The 18,158-nt window shown below is 34.6% G+C and overlaps 1 protein-coding gene across 6 annotated transcripts in view; it reads right to left on the bottom strand.

Moving 5' to 3' along the window:
* The window catches only part of LOC106054148 (guanine nucleotide exchange factor VAV3-like), a 60,148-nt gene that overhangs the window by 34,188 nt on the left and 7,802 nt on the right, over positions 1-18,158 (bottom strand). For all 6 annotated transcript variants that reach the window (XM_056042542.1, XM_056042543.1, XM_056042544.1 and 3 more), the window contains 9 exons: positions 11,845-11,922; positions 6,221-6,323; positions 5,964-6,065; positions 5,762-5,830; positions 4,508-4,705; positions 3,217-3,312; positions 1,877-1,948; positions 809-882; positions 25-43 (listed from right to left, as the gene is read on the bottom strand). In XM_056042542.1, the coding sequence (XP_055898517.1) occupies positions 25-43; positions 809-882; positions 1,877-1,948; positions 3,217-3,312; positions 4,508-4,705; positions 5,762-5,830; positions 5,964-6,065; positions 6,221-6,323; positions 11,845-11,922 (811 nt within the window). The remainder of the gene's footprint in view (positions 1-24; positions 44-808; positions 883-1,876; positions 1,949-3,216; positions 3,313-4,507; positions 4,706-5,761; positions 5,831-5,963; positions 6,066-6,220; positions 6,324-11,844; positions 11,923-18,158) is intronic.

Here is an 18,158-nt window from a genome sequence, read left to right as displayed (position 1 = left end):
CCTTAAAAAAGAAACATGGCTTACCATTTTTAAGTCATTTATGCTGAGGAAAAAAAATAAAATGAAAGTAAAGAAACTATATCTAGATTTATTAGGATTATCCAATGAGCAGCTTAACTAGCTGCAAAATTATTTTTAAATTAAAACTTTATAATGTACTAAATAAATCTCTGGCCTCCATCAGTCACAAAGCAACTTTGGATTATCTCATAGAAATGAGATGAATGCCTGGGCATTAGCTATGATTGGAATGAAGCCATTCACATTGCAGTCCTCCCCCCCCCCCCCCCCTATCCAAGCAGCTGATGTATCCTAAGAAACAGCACATGCCAATACAGTTTGGGATCAGCGGCGTCACAGGATCGCCAGGATTTTCTGCAAGCTGCCAAAGGGTGGCCAGTTCCTGATTTCTCCACAGGGTAACTCTTGAAAGATTTTCCCATGTTTGGGTATAGTTTACTTGTATAAGTGCCAGCTACTCCCCCACCCCCTTTCTCCTGTCAGTGATAACAGTACAGTCAGACCCAATAGCTTAGTCACAAATGAAGACCAGGGGTTTGTAAAAGGCTTTACATGTTTCGGATGTTCCTTCAGAGTTGAAGATAGTTTACTTCCTAGTCTAAGCCTCCCACAGGACGACGGGGGATGGGAGCGGGCAGGGTTTGAACCCGGGACCATCTGGTTGATTTGAGGCCAATGCCACTTGAAGCATTTTACAGGTAGTGAAGGACTTATTTCCATTAAGACTTCTGGCAATGATTACATTAAAGAAGCCAAAACAAGAATACAAGACGTAGTCAAAAGTTACCTATTTTGTATATCTTCTATTAATATCAAGCTTTCATGATCTCTTTTGACTTCATTGACGTACAGTGACAAGTCCTGGAACAACCACAAGGAAATTAAATTATGTAAATTTATGTAACCTTTTTACAAAGCTTATATTAACTCCCTCACTCTGTCTGGTAAAAAGCTTGTTATTTCTCCAACACCCAATCTCTGATAAAGCTGAAATTTTGCACAATTATTTCTCTTACCTGACAAGAATTAATAAAAAAAATCAACCAATTAGTTAACTAACTATTTGTAATTAATTATTTTGTTTGGTGTCTCGAACAAGGGAAAGAAATTGTACTTGACAAAAAGTGGTGGTATAAGCTGAATTAGTCCCCTTTATAAGGTCGCCACTTGAAAGAAAGTTACAAACAAACATTAGGTAACTATACAATCCTCTGTATTCATTAGCAGTTCATAAGAATGGTTAGAATGTTGGCTTTTTAAAAAAAAAGCTTTTAAAATTACCCAGGTAACCCTTTCTTTTATTTTTTTAAAAAGTATTTATTGTTTTTCTTGCTTTTTATTTGAAAACTAACACATTGGTGGTAACCTAACCCTACTAGACCTTGGTTCCTTTATGTAACTGCCTCCTATGCCTGAGTGAATAAGTGTGTTCATGTTTTTATTTTTTGTGTTAGTATTTATGCATAATTTGAATACATCTTAATGATTTCATGTTATATTTCTATACTAAATATAACATTTTTTCTGATAACAAACAAAAAAGTTATTAAAGTTTAATCATAACAGGGTAGTGAAATACGTATAATCAAAATGAATAATTCTGTCAGAACATGGAAAATAATTATGGAAGAGAAAGAGTTAACTACAATAATGTTTAATGTGACTATGATCTCATGTTTGGTATTGCTCCCTTAGTTATTCAAGTCGCTTTCTTGCTAAGTTTCCTATTTTTATTTGTACATCACTATGTCAGAAAATAAATTTGAAATATGTCACTGATAGGTAGTCTTTAATTTCCAACCATTTCTAAAGAAATCATCAAAATCCAATGAGCGACTGTTTTCAAATGATTCACCTGCATTGCCTCTAGAGCACGCTCCAAGCCCTCCCTCTCAATGCTGGACTTGTCTGTGTTCTTTATCAATTCCTGGGATTGAAAGTAAATACAAAATATTATGAAATCAGCTTTTCCACATGGTTTATAGTTTTTTTGAAATTTTAAATGAGCAGATAGAGATATGGACAGACAGACCACACAAATTAGCAGATTTTTTTTTTCTTTCAAAATCGTTGAAAACAAATGCTATGTTCATTTCGAGGACATTGAAAACAAGCGCTATGTTGTTTTTTTCAGGTCACTTAAAACAAAGGCTGTGTTCATTTCGAGGTCACTGAAAACAAGGGCTATGTTAATTTTGGTTGCTCAGTATTTGAATTCAATTTAAGCTGGTTATATTTAAAATCATTTATATTATTTTTTTTCCCACTTAAAAAGTATTTATTGGAGATTTAAGTAAACACTTTGAAGAAGTGAAAACAAAATAAAACTATCGACTTTAGGTGCCACTATACCACCACCCAATTTCTTCATATTAAGTTTTCTTCTTTTTCTCTCTTACAATATTTTATTGCTTACGCAAGGTAAACAGGATTCTTACAATCAAAGTGCAAACAAAAAGCAGATTAGACCAACTATGATTTTAGTGTGAAAATCTCGATAAATGAATAATGTGAACACCGCTCAAACTTAAATAAAGAAAACTAGAACATTAGAAAGACATGCATGTTCTTCAAATCAATCAAAGCTGATTGGTATTTATAAACATATAAATGGAAGTTTTTAAAAAGACCAATCACCAAGATATTATACAAGTCAAACCACTTGTCAAGAGCAGGGGTGTTTAAGATTGTGTGTATGTTTGTTTATTTTATTAGTTATGAGTGGTGAACTGTTTTAGCACGGGGTTTCCAAGGGGAGACAATATGGTTTCCTGTGGTCAGCCTAGCCATTTGGAGAGCTGACCTGGTCTGAGTAGGGTGTTGGTAATTGTTGTCAGTTGTATTGCCTAGATTAAGAAGATATTATTTCTGCCATGTGTGTGTACTGAATATTTGGGATAATGCTATGTTGTGTCATGATACCCTTAATTATTCTGTTATTGAATCTAGTCTAGGCGCCCTGGAATATATAATTTGGGCACATCTAAATACTCTTACTATTGATGATTATGTATTCTATATTAAGTGTGTAACCAGTTGAAATACTGTAAATAAATACTAAGTTCTACTCTGTTGTTGAGTGTACTTTTGTAATACTTGTACGCCTTTAAGGATCTACATTAGAGAATCATACCCTTAGTACATCGAGCCAGTTGTCTATAGTAAGAACTACCCTAAGTCCTTTACACCACTCACCCTCATCAACAAATGATATTTCAGAACTCGCTGCATAGGTACATGAAGCAGATCTCGCAGTCTAAACTTGCCCTCATTAGCTCTGCGCTCACATTCCTAGAGTAAAATAAAAATATGTTATAGCATCAGGACGTTAATTTTAGGTTCATCACAGCATACAAACTCATACCTAGACACTAGAGTATAGGCTCATCACAGCATACAATCTCACACCTAGAAACTATAGTATAGGTTCATCACAGTATACAATCTCATAGCTAGACACTAGAGTATAGGTTCATCACAGCATACAATCTCATAGCTAGACACTAGAGTATAGTTTCATCACAGCATACAATCTCTTACCTAGACACTAGAGTATAAGATCATCACAGCATACAATCTCATAGCTAGACACTAGAGTATAGGTTCATCACAGCATACAATCTCATAGCTAGACACTAGAGTATAGGTTCATCACAGCATACAATCTCATAGCTAGACACTAGAGTATAGGTTCATCACAGCATACAATCTCATAGCTAGACGAGTATAAGATCATCACAGCATACAATCTCATACCTAGACACTAGAGTATAAGATCATCACAACATACAATCTCACACCTAGAAACTAGAGTATAGGTTCATCACAGTATACAATATCATACCTATTTGCCTATACAAAGTTCAATCAGAATTTTTCAATTGACTCCTATACTCTAGACATCTAGATATCTAGGTCTGTTTTTTTTTAATTTTTTGTTAAGAAAGAAAGTACTATAGTCTTATAGAAAAACCAAATACCAACCGATGAAACTCGTCTGATTATGGTTGTTTTGTTTACATTTTGACAAATCTGAAAATATGGGAATAAGCCCATGTGCCATAATAAGAAATCTAGCTTCTTGTCTTTGTTTAAAATTGACCTTTTAAATTTTAGTTGTTCAAAAGCCGACAAAGTCTAATAGACAAAACTTGTATTTATTGCAAGTAAAAAAAAAGTCCAGTACCAGCACACTGGCGTTAACCAGCATGTTATTTTTTAAAATGTAATTTTGCTGGCATGCTGTCTACAGCTGACAATCTTGCACCAATGTTGAACTGTTATAACTCTAAAATTCAGTCACCTATGATCCGGCCTCTTAATGATAATCGGTCTTGTAGAACCTCTTACAGAATAATCATCAGCCCAGAATAGTACTATTCAGACAAATGAGGGTGATCCAATATTACCAGCACATGATTCTTCCATTTGGTTAATACTAGGACCCTACAACAAAAGGTCTAAAAATTCTTTTGTTCCCACTCACTTGCACTTTAAGCCTGAGTTGCTCATTCTCACAGATTTTGTCTATCTTCTCCTGGGCTTTCGGCAGGTTGGAGCAGTAGTCTCCATAGATGAGCAGTTTAGTTTTGAACTGGATAAAAACCTCTGCTAACCTGGGAGGGGATGCGATGATGGCTTTCAACAATTTTTCATAAAGTTCGCCGTGGACTTCACTGAGTTTCTATAGATAAGTGTCAAGAATCATCAACTTATTTGTTATAAAAGATAAAGTTTTTAATTTAAAATTTAAGAAGAAATAATTTCTTTTGTACATAATTGTGCTTTGTGGTATAACAGCCAGTTTACATGATACATGATACAAGTGCCAGATTTGATTGTCACAAATATTTTTTTTGAAATATGTACATTATGTTGAATAAACATTCAATGATTAATAATTATTTTTTTGTATATAGGAAAGAATTTAAAACTTAATCAAGAACATAGTAAAACAGAGATCAACATAATGGCTAAAACTAGGTCATGTAGACAAATAATTTTTATTATAATTGTTATATTATTAATATGTATTAGTTATAATACTTCTAAATGCTAGATAAAACCTTGACCTATTAACCTACTCCCCTACAACCTTTGTTTTTATTTTAGCCTTCAATTTAGTAATTTTGTTTGGTATAGTCTTTAAAGAGCTGTGAAGAGAAAACTTTTATTACCTTTACAAAAAAAAAAAACTAAGACATTAAAATTTTTCTTTGTGAAATGTGTCATATTATTACAAAGCTCAACTGACTCTCAATTAGTCTCTCTGTCTGGTAAAAAGTTAAAGCATGTTATTTCTCCCACACCCATTCTCAGATCAAGTTGAAACTTTGCGCACCTATTCAATGCTGTATACAATACATGAATCGATAAAAATATTAACCAATTAGTCATTTGATTACCGGTTATTGATTATTTTGTTTAATACCAACAAGGGGAACTTATTCTTCAGTATTTTCAGATATAGTTAAAAATCAGTCAGGTTTTGTCCCCTTAAATAATTGTAAACATTATTTCTCCCCCCCACCCATTTATCTATTGTACCTAACAAAACATGAATCGATTACAAAATTAACCAATTAGTCGATAGATTAACTGTAATTAATTATTTTGTTACATATCAAAAAAGGGAAATAACTTCTACATTCTTGAGTGATATAGTTGATGTACGTTGTTTTTTTTTTAAAGAATTTGCTTTTTTCATCTAATAGTATCACAAGAGACTTAAGAAACTTACCTGAATATGTGCAAATATAATTTCTCTATCAGCTGATGGCAGGACATTATAAAGTGGTTTGATGAAGTGCTGAAAACATCAATAAGGTTAATATAACATTTTACCTACAACAGCTGATTGAACAAAGATAAAAAAAAAAACAACAACATAACTAATTTTAGCTAAGTATAACTTTACAAGTGAGTTGTTACAATGTGCATACATCTATGATCATGTTGAGTGCTGTGTTGTAGTTTTTCTCCGTCTCCATGAGTTCTTTGATGCAGTGATCTCTCTTTGTGATGGGCTCTCCAAAGGGTTGCGACTAAAACAAAGAAGAACAAAACACACAAATCAAATTAAAATATAAAAACTCAACATTGTCACAGAATCTACAACATCATATAAATTTACATAGAAAGTATGAGGGGGTTCTTTTTTCATCTATAACTCATTCAATTAGGCTGCATAAAAACTGACCGCAGAACTCTTCCTGTGTTTCAGAAGGTCATCGTAGATTTTGTCATCATCCTCTTGATAAACTGTATCATAAATTTCCTCCTGGTCTTCTAAATCATTCACTCTAAAAACAAAACAAATAATTGATAATAAGTATCAACAGTTCAAACCAAATGTTAACCCTACCAGACCACTGTACCACTTTTGCTGTACCGCTTTTTTGTTGATGTCCAAAATGGCACTAGGCCAATGTACCTGGGGGCTCAGGCATAGTGGACAGTTAGTCTCAAGGGCTAATGGCTGATAGGGTTAAGAAAAAAAAATTGCATAAAATTGTAGAAGTTTGGTTTCTAACCCTGTTTTTAGCTATCTTCAACTATTTAACAATGTTAAGGGATAGAGAGAGAGAGAGAGTTGTGCTTGTGTACACTGCCTTAGCTCCAGTAAGATTTGAAAAGAAATAAATATAGATTTTTTTTTACAAACAAAAATGCAATTCAAATCAAGACAAATTAATAACACATTGAGATCAATGTCTGTCCCAAGCATTGGGATGCTGCTAATTATTCCTCATATTGATATGCTGATTATTGATTATAGCTCTTCCATTTTTCCTTTATTAATTTTAGCTTTGAGCTTTTCTTTTTAGTAGAATGCACCAGTATCATTTAATAATGTTTCAAAAAATAAAATGCATGACAGGTAAGTCAAAGTGAGACACTGAATTTAAAAAAGAAGCTTTTAGAGTGAGAGTTACACACATCAAGAACAGACTTTCTATGTGCAAAACAAAAAAAGGGTGTATCAAAAAACAAATAAAGGCGGAAGAGTCATTTCCTATTAGATAATCCAAGAGGAAGCAATTACCTTCCCTGCCTAGCTCTGCTAGACGATTATTGAATGTGACTGTGTATAATGGGAATAATTAGCAGACTAACCAGTGGCTGGAACACTGGAGAAAATGAAACTGAAATAGGGGAGGTAATCTAGTAGTAAAAGTAGGATGGAGAAATGTAAATCTGTTAGGAAAAAAAACTACTAAATGAGCCACTGTCAATGCCGCTTATTGAGACAATAGAGACAGAAACATAGTTATATACAGAAACTATCTTAGTCTGAGGAAAATAGGAATTTAATGAAATAGAAATTTTTGTCCAGCAGTCAATTGATTTCAAAAGCAAGAAATATTTCAAGCAGTGACTTTGAGGGTCTATTGACAGCTGTGAGGCAAAATTTTATACCGAAACTAGAAACTCCGTACAGAATGCACACAGACAAGCTGTTTGTCTCTCTATATATACACTCGTCTCAAATGATCTGACAAAAGAAACTAAATAACCTTTGTCACACTAAGAAGTGTGCTGATGTGAGTCCTAAAGTCACTCTGCTACATGTGGGAAGTGCTGGGCAGAATGGCATGAACAAATCAATTTCGAATCCCAAAGTAGACAAGGAACATTTTTAGGATTCAAATCAAGCTGAGTTTGCTAAACACAAAAATATTTTCCCAGATACCCCTTTCCACCCCCCACACACACACAAAAAAAGGGCTTGAACCAGAGTGCAGTGAGCAAGCAAGATGACGAAAGATGTGATATATAAAAACAGTTTTATAAAAAAAAAGGGGGAAACAAGGCAAGTAAAGGTCTAAGGTCATTGTTCTGTAGCCAAACCTATCAACACTTGGCTAACATGTACAGTTTAGGACTGTCAGCATTAAACTTCCCCCCATTCAAATACTTCCAACTTTGGAGATATGTCATATTATTAATATTATTATTTTTATAGTAAGCATCTCCTATGTCACATGTTAGGGTGTAAGGAAAATCTAAAATAAAAAAATATACTTTTCTAACTCTCTTTATCACACACGCACACACACACACACACATCCTGTTGACTGAAATGTAGCTGGAGGAGAGAAGGGGAGGAAAACACCATTAGGTCACAAAAATTGTTTTACTTTCACAGTATCCCACCCTCAGTTTTGGGAAAAGGACAGAGACTGTCAGGCAATGTCAAGTGCCATTTATATGCTGGTTCATCAGCTTAGCTGTTTTCCCCATAGGAAGGAGTTGTTTGTTTAACAGTCACTTACTAATAGATGTAACCACTTCATTAAAAAAAACAACATTTACTTGAAAAAAGTCTTTAAAAAAAACTTCCCTTTTCAGATCTTGCAATCTATAGGGCAGATGATGTTAAAATCCAACTAAATCCAGGTACCCATTAGAGTTGGGTGGACTCAGAGGGTGGGGGGCCCTGAAAATCCTAAAATTAAAAAATCCAAGTCTTCAGAGATATGAACCCAGGACCCCAGGTTCAGAAGCCAAGCGCTTAACCACTCAGCCACCGCACCTTCTTTTAAAAAAAAAAGGAGTTGTGTATTTCCTAAAGAAAATAAGCAAATCTTGATAATGTCAATAAATATCTATGATACCAGTTTAAAAATGAGAGCTGGATACAAAGCAACATCAAATATATTTGAAGTTTCTCCAAGTCTCACCCACACCCTGCCTCATTGACCTTTGATATTATATATATATATATATATATATTCCTGACGCAGTCGGCACACACCCTAAGCATTTCATAAACACAAAAAGTGAAAGTACTTCTATGAACCACTGGACTTTTTTCCCACAAAAGCTGACAACACCAGGATGTGAGAGCAGTTTCGTCAGACATATAGGAAGGAGAATAAAATTCTTGCAAACCCAGAACTTACAGAAAAATATCGGCTTATTCAAATTTTACTTTTTTTTTTATTTAAGAACACCCCTACCTTTTTTTTAAAAGAAAAAATGTTTTAAAAAATATGGTTTTAGAATGTTAATGGCAATGTCTACAATTCTAAAGATTAGGGATGATTGCAGTGTTTCACATGACTATGCCACTCAGTTGTGACCTGCATATTGTTCTGCATCTATTGCAGAGAAAGCCAATATACACTTAATGCAAAATACAATCTCAAGTATCAATCAAACTAATAAAATCAAAAGTCTATGGTTATCATAGAAATCCCTTTGTAGACCAATCTACTAAAGAGGTTGCATTTCTTGGTCAGCATAACTATGAGTGTGTTTTAAAAAAATGGGCAATGCACTTATTATATCAATGAAATTGTGAGAAAACTTTAGCCTCTTTATTTTATGTTATAGCTATAAGAAAACATAAAGAGGTCATAGGTCAATTCAGAAATATGGTTAAGAGAGGGGTGGGGGTGTGCACAAGATGAGTTAAGTGTAAACACAGACATTTATAACCCAGAAACAAAGAGTGATGGGGGGGAAAAAAAAAGCAAAATGATGAATGGACAAAATGAATTTCTACACAATACAAATAGTGTGAATGAAAACTGGGTTCAGTGAAAGACATGTGTACAAGCAAACAAACAAAAAGTGGCAAACGAGTGGGAAGGGGGTGAGAGGGGAACAGGTGAAATTAGGGAGAATTGGTAGTAGGCTGACTGCATCACACTGACAGTGTCCATCCTCCACAGCCTAAGATGACTTCATTCTTTGATTTGCTAACAGCTGAGTAAGAAATACAGTACATATGTACGTGGTCAGCGCTCAAGAAAGAAAACTTTTTATAGGAGGGCATCCTTTTTTTTTAGAGTATTTGAATAAATCTAGCATTTCCAACTATTAGCCTCATCCCAGCCAGTGTCGGACAGTGCAAAGTGTTAAACTGTATGGCAATAAGGTTAAAATCTTTTAATTTAAACAGAGGCCCCCCCCCCCCCCCCGGTTGGTTGAGTGGTTAAGCGCTTGGCTTCTGAGCCTGGGGTCCTGGATTCAAATCTTGGTGAAGACTGGGCTTTTTACATTTCTGGATTTTTAGTGCGCCCTGAGTCTACCCAACTCTAATGGGTACCTGATTTCAGTTGGGGAAAGTGAAGGCAGTTGGTCGTTGTGCTGGCCACACGACACCCTGCTCATAACCATTGGCCAAAGAAACAGATGACCTTAACATCATCTGCCATATAGATTAATTTAAACCCTAGTTCTACTAAATTTGTAGAAGATAAATAGTCATTTCACTGAGTGATGGAACAATATGGTTGTTAATATGACATTTAGTTACAAAAGACCAAATAATGCATTTAATATGACAAACTTAGACAAAATGAAACTATTTTTAAAGAATAAAACAGTTATAACAGAAATGGGTAGACAAGGGTTTATATTTAAAAGACAGAGGTGCTATGTCAAACTTCAAAACTTAAAAACCCATACATGGCATTGATTTCATACACAGCAATCTGGTCAGTGCAAGAAAACACAATTGAAAAGAATATCTATTGCATTTTTTTAAGGTTTGTCAGACTAAGCAGCTTATGAGACATGCACACAATAGTTCTAAACAGTGAATAGCTCTTATTCAATGCATGTAAGCTAAACCAAGTCAGTCTTGTACTGCTTAGATATCAATGACTTTATCACCCCCATCTCTGACACTTAGACCATCTCTCACAGAAATTGTATACAGGGTAAACAAAAGATTTCTTTAGTAAACAACCGCTAAGATATACCTTGATTTCATGTGCATATAGATAGCATAGACATACTATGACCTGGTTTATGGAAATCAAACCAGCTGCAAAGCCAATACTTCCTGGTTGGACTGAACTACTAGTAAGCTTCAGTTCCAAGATAGATGGCACATTTTTTCATTGCATCTCAATCTAGACTGGGGATTCTTAATTAGAGGGGCAAGCACAACAAGAGTTTGTATCAGGGAATGCCAGTCTTAAATAAAAACACAAGAAAAGAAAGGCTCATCTAATCAACTGATAATACTAATACTAGCTGATATTTGAAGCAAAAATGATTACAGACTTTCATTAGTAATCAATGGTAAGTGCATGAAGTTTATATTATAGTCAGTTTTGGGTCCAAGAATGATATGGAATGAAAAAAATTTTCAACTAGGGTTTCATCTTTGAAAGATAACTTTGTAATGCACATTTAACATCCTTATTCCTTTTCAAAAAGTTAGATTTAAACAAACCTTATTATGACCCCAAATCTTACTACGTGAACTTAGCTTGTTTTAAATGACATTGTGAGAGAGCACCTGGAGATCTCTTAACAAAGGCTGCAGGAACACATTTAAGACCAAAATGAAATCTACTGCTAAGGACAGGCAAAGACAGCAAAAAAAGAGAAAATGGTTACATCTGCACTGGTGTTACAAAATATGTAGACCACAGCTAGGACTTCATAGTCACATGAAGTACTGCACCCCCACTTGACCATCAGACTTAAGGACAAAGCTTTATTAAGTTTCTCTTCATGATAGTTTAGCGTGTGCTCAGTACTCACTATAGTCTAATCCCTTTAGTGGACATTTGAGGGGAGGGACGCTGGGAGAAGTTACATGCATCTTATAGGTGCCCACTGAACACTAGAGTACTTTTGAAACAAATCCTTAGGCTCCATGAAGATTGGAACTCATAAGTTTCAGCTCAGTTCAGCAACACATCCCACTAGTTCTCTTTCCGGTTAGGTCTAGCTGCTATTAAGTTTGATCAAGCCCAAATAAATAAGTCAATAATGAAGACTTAAGAAACCAAATCTGAAGGCTAGTGACTCAAACAAAAACTTAAGAATATGTATATGAGCACAATATCAACTTACATTGCCAAGTCATGAAGATTTCCATATATATCCCCATCTTCATCAGTGTCCTCATGTTTGGAGTCTGGAGGGAATCCACTTAAGAAATAACAAAAAAATAATAATTATTGAATCTAATGAAGCATTGGCAAAATTCATTTTGGAAAAAGTAATAATAAAGGGGATGAAATTTAGCAGTAAAAAAAAAATCATTATAATCTTATATTATTAAATAATGTCATTTTTTAAAACAAGGAAGATTATTCCCTCCGAAGTAATGTTTAATATTTCTTTACAATGGCCCAAAAGAAAAGCTATTTCTGAAGATTGCAATATAATGGTAACTTGGCTACTGAAACATTACCTAATAACACGAGGCACACATATTTAATGAAATAAAGTATCTATTTTAAAAAGGCATTTGCATACAAATGCAGAGAAGCCCAAATGTTATTATCATCGCTAGAAATGCCAATAATATATTGCACTCATGAGAAAAACTGAAAGCAACTGGTATAGAATAAGGTGCTATGCACATAGAACATAAAGTCACAAAGTGGTTAGCACTAAGGACAGCAACTAGTAACATTATATAAAAATGTTGTTAAGATGTGAAAAGAACAATCCAATCCTGTTATGGAGGTCACCATCTTCACTAACATGCACAAGGCAACTGAAAAACAAAAGTTATTGATGTGGTTTTCTATAAAAACAGAACCAATTACAGCTATCAATTTTAAGGTTATTGTTGAGAATAAATATAGTCCATTACAGCTATCAATTTTAAGGTTATTGTAGAGAATAAATAAGATTTTTCCTTGTAAGTTTTTATGGTCAGTAGTATTTATCTATAGACCTAATGCCAATACAAATACTCAAAGGCTTTAAGAATACTCAAAACATTTGAAATGTCCAAAACACAGTAGCAGATGTGAGTGTACTGATTTCCTATTTAACTTAAGATTGAAAATCTGCACAGCTTTGAATAAGCAACATCAGAGGTTAGTAAAGGATAGAGATGATGCCCTACTCTAAGGGCTGTTAACGTGGCTCTTGTAGCAAACGAGTACAACAATCATTAGAATTGAGTCATTTTACCAAGGCAAAGATATTTTCTTCAATAGACTCTTGCTATGAATAAAGAACGTGTCAAACAAGAGCAGGTCAATGGAAAGGAACATTGATGAGACTAACAGTAAGACTAGATGACACTGGTCAGTATAAGCAACAAGTGTTGGAAGTTGCGCTGACCACATTTGAATTTAAATAGGCTAATTCTTCTAGTGTTTTCTGATTTGTTTTTGGTCAACAAGCAGAAGTATAAGACCAAATACAGGCAAATTAACAAGACATTGCTAGTGAAGATTTCATTTCACATACATACCAAGAGAGGCATGGTGACTGAGTGGTAAAGTGCTTGACTTCCGAAATGTCCAGGGTTCAAAACCCAGTGAAGACTGGGATTTTAAATTTCAGGATCTTTAAGGCGCCTCTGAGTCTGCTCAGCTCTAATGGGGATCTGACATTAGTTGGGGGAAAGTAAATGCGGTTGGTCACATGACACTATTGCTAACCATGGGCCACATAAACAAATGACACTTGCATCATCTGAACCATAGATGGCAAGGTGTGAAAGAGGTCCATTACTTTACTTTTACCAACAGAGAGAGAGATTTTAACTAACAAATTAGTTCAGTGAATAAGATTGATTTTATATATACATAAACTTTCTCATTTAGTAAATAATGTAAGGAGACTGTACCCAAAAAAAAAAAGAGGAACTAGAGAATCCTAGCCATGGTATCCAGATGCTACAATAGGATCCTAAATAAAAAAAAAGTCTGCACCATAAATGAGGAGATCCAAAACAGGGTCACAGTGACAAAGAAAAGATCCACAGGACTTACAAAGAGCTTTCTGCAATGAAGGACGATCTGGACAAAGATATGAGAGAGATAGAACTGGTTCATGTGCTGCAGTAGGGCTGTCCTCGTAACGACCTTAAAACTCACAGCCCGCTTCCTTTCACATGCTCTAAGGGAGTAACTCTCAGCATGGTTCACTGGGTATCTGATTCTGCAAGAAACAGTTGCAGGGAACACAAGTAGAGGCTGAAGTGAGGGGAAGACTTCAACAAGGAATGGATGAGACTGTCAATGAACATTCTCTAATAGTGACAAAAAGGACAGAATCGTCCATAGATCATGTTTGGTGCCCCAGCAACCAACAGTCTAAAAGACTAAGGGACAGGTGAAGGTGTACTGAAGGTTAGCAAGCCACCCACCTTCATTCCCACCACACCCAACATAATGACAACTCAAGTAGTCCACAAGGTTGGGGTTGGGGCAACATGGACCAACTGACAGTTGACACAAGAACTGAAATAAAATGATTAGGTTTCTGTAACCACTCAACAAGAAATTATGAAAACAAGGCAAATATTTGTAACAAACAGAACACTAAATAGAAAGGATTTTTAAACAATTGATAAGGACAGTACTTCCTTACATGTGATTTATTAAGTGGGTTATTTACCTAATACTTGTTACCCAAGATTTACACACAAAAAAAAAGTTAACACAGGAATATAAAAAAAAATACTTTGAAGGAATTTTATTATTATATATTATTAGAAGCTTAAAAATCAAATTTATAACAAATGAAAATGTCCTCAAGTACAAAAAAAAAATCTAAAAAAAAAAAATCTCCAAGTTATTATAACAGATTTTATTGTTTACACACCTGTCCAGGTTTAAAAAAAAAATGTTACTATAAGATACATGTACTTGTAAACAGCTTAGGGTCAAAGAGATGATGTAGGATGGGTGAATCACCTGCCTAGCCTTAAGCTGGAGAAGCAGGTAACAGCGTGCTACATAATTGATGAGATATTTAGTTAATTCAGTCATTTGTTATAAGGCAAGTACTTATATATTTTCTGACCAGTTAAGTCCAGGCCTAGCAACAAATTTATAGCATTGGATTACATATTACATTAGTGAAGGTCACAGTATTTCTAGACCTGTGCCTTAGTTGAGGCATTTTATGATATTGGTGTATATTTCCCTTAAAAAATATTAATTGATAACAATTCTATCAGCCAGAACAAGACAATGTTTTATGACATAGGAATGAATATTAATGTATGACTACCAGAAAGGTTTTATTTCCAAATAAGAATTGATGTAACTGATTCATTAGGAGCAGTTACCCAATACAATGTACTATTGCCTTCACATCACTTAAGTCCAATACCCAATAGTTTGGGAACACTCAACAATATAAATAAAACGTGCAGTCTCCATTAGGATTTAAATCTAAGACCATTTAATATACCAATCAGCCATCATATCAAATCAACTATAGACATTTCATACAAGTATGTCATAATTGCAGGAAAAAAAAACAAAAAAAACACAGAAAACTAATTATGAATTGTGATAAGTTGATAAATGTGCTACATGAAGTACTTAAATGTCAAAAGAACTTATTTGTCCTAAGGTTTGATCTATTTTTTTGGTGAATTCATTTTATGTGTAAGCCTAGCCACTGCATAGCTTACCTAGGTCTTTAAATAGAAACACAAAAAACAAACAAAAAAACTAATCAACATCTACCTATAGCTAGTTTAAAAAAAAAGGGAGAGGCAATCTTTTGAAAGGATCGATTTTAGTTAGCCAAACAGAACTGATTTGTGTTGGAGATGTTTGGAATTGGCAGATGGATTAAATATATAAACAAATTTTTATTTTATATAGTAATCATAGCAAGGAATAAAACTTATCCTCTCAAAATAGTTGTTTTTACAAAAGCATGACTTGAAAATGATGTTGGCTAAGGATGTTATGAAGTACAATAGGAAACAAGAATAAAAAAAAAAACAAAGCTTATATTAAGCGTACTTGTTGTATCAATTAGTTTGGATCAGTCATGTAATATATCTGGACTAACAATAGAAAAGCATTTATAATATTTTAAAAAAAGGGGATATGACCTGAATTGGAACTCAAGGCTCAAGCCTTCCAAAGCCAACAGGGTAACCACTTTACTAATGAAGAGCTTATGAACATGGAAGATTGTATAGTTTTTTTATTGTTTGTATAATTTTCCTATTTTTCAGATTTGTGTTCACTAAGACTCAGACGATGACCCATAAAGGGGACTAATTCAGCTTAAACCACCACTTCAGTCAATTACAATTTCTTTCCCTAGTTGAAGATACCAAGCAAAATAATTTATTACTAATAGTTAATTAACTAATTGGTAATTTTTTTTATTGATTCTTATGTTGTTAGGTAAAAGAAATAATTGTGCAAAATTTCAGATTGATCAGAGATTGGGTGTGGGAGAAATCACTTGTTGAAACTTTTTACCAGACAAACAGAGTTATGTAAAAAATGTTTGGAAACTAAGGGGGGGGGGGGGGGGCTGGTAAAGGAAGGGAGTGAGGCTGGGACACCACAGTGCTCAAACATTACTGCTATACATTTCAAATGACTTAAGTGCCATTTCCTTCATGTCAGACAGAAACACAAACTGATTCATCCTAGTGGAGTGGATTCTGTGTGAAGAAGAAATGGCTATGCTGAATCTAGTTGGGGATGATCAATGCTCCAGATACTGAGATACTGGCATAACAAGGATTAGTAACTCCCATGCCTTACAGTGCAGTGACAGATCTTTAAGAGTGAGTGACATGTCACACTTGCTAGTAATACAATACTGTTAATACACAAACACTAGTTTAGTTTCATCCTGTAGTTAAAATCTAAACATGCTGTTTGTAAGGCATGCTCTTATTGCACACAGAATACTATCACTATTTAATAAATCATATGAATAATAACTAACTAGTCTCATGTCCCATAGTCTGTAACTAACTAGTCTCATGTCCCATAGTCTGTAACTAACTAGTCTCATGTCCCATAGTCTGTAACTAACTAGTCTCATGTCCCATAGTCTGTAACTAACTAGTCTCATGTCCCATAGTCTGTAACTAACTAGTCTCATGTCCCATAGTCTGTAACTAACTAGTCTCATGTCCCATAGTCTGTAACTAACTAGTCTCATGTCCCATAGTCTGTAACTAACTAGTCTCATGTCCCATAGTCTGTAACTAACTAGTCTCATGTCCCATAGTCTGTAACTAACTAGTCTCATGTCCCATAGTCTGTAACTAACTAGTCTCATGTCCCATAGTCTGTAACTAACTAGTCTCATGTCCCATAGTCTGTAACTAACTAGTCTCATGTCCCATAGTCTGTAACTAACTAGTCTCATGTCCCATAGTCTGTAACTAACTAGTCTCATGTCCCATAGTCTCATGTCCCATAGTCTGTAACTAACTAGTCTCATGTCCCATAGTCTGTAACTAACTAGTCTCATGTCCCATAGTCTGTAACTAACTAGTCTCATGTCCCATAGTCTGTAACTAACTAGTCTCATGTCCCATAGTCTACTGGACCAGTGCAATACCCCAAAATGTATCTTTACCAGCTACTCTACCCACCCCATCCAGTGTGATGGCCAGTATATATATATATATATATTTTAATCATTATGTCATTTTTTCTTCTGTTTAACCAGAGTTTTCATTATTGTTGCCATCTCTATTTGGTCCCATTGATCTTTTGGCCCTGTTGATCTTTTGATTCATGTTACTGCCTCCCTTCTTCTCTGTATTTTGCCCCGTGGGATAGTCTGTGATTGTTGCAGCAGAGTTTTCATTGTTGTTGCCACTTCATTTAGTCCTTTTAATCTTTCCATCATGCTACTTCCTCATAAAGACATAAAACCTTGACAGGTGATGCTTAGTAGCTTCTTTAGGCTTTTTCCTATGTTGTTAAACATTTGTAAAGAACTGAGTTACTTCAAGCTCTTCTAAGACCTAGATCAGATTAAAAACTTCATCAAAGGCAATGAAAATCTGTAAGGTTTTTGAAGATTTAAATTGTCATGTTTCAGTGTCAAAGGTGAAGACCTGGACACTTGTTTATCAAATGAGAATTTTCTTTTAATTACAATTAAATGTTCATTTGTAAGGAATAAAGTTCTCTGTGGAGAACTGGACATCCATCTGCATAAAGCTTTCAACCTTTAAAGAATGTCACCTTAAAAACCCTCAATGAATCTCACTATACAGGCCTCATCTCAATTTCAGTTTTATAAATAAACCACAAGTGAACTTTGAGCTTACAGGCAGGCCTACAACAAGCTGTGAATTTAAGCTTAATGACATCTACTGATTCACTTATCATCTAAGGCATGTCCCAATAAAGCTCTTTAGCTAAAATGCTAAAAAAATAAAAACAATTCCATGCTGATACACTAGGTAA

Source organism: Biomphalaria glabrata, chromosome 9 (assembly GCF_947242115.1).
Source record: "Biomphalaria glabrata chromosome 9, xgBioGlab47.1, whole genome shotgun sequence".
NCBI classification, from domain to species: Eukaryota; Metazoa; Mollusca; class Gastropoda; family Planorbidae; genus Biomphalaria; species Biomphalaria glabrata.
Note: the sequence above shows the minus strand (reverse complement) of the source record. Positions and strands in the feature narration are given on the sequence as shown.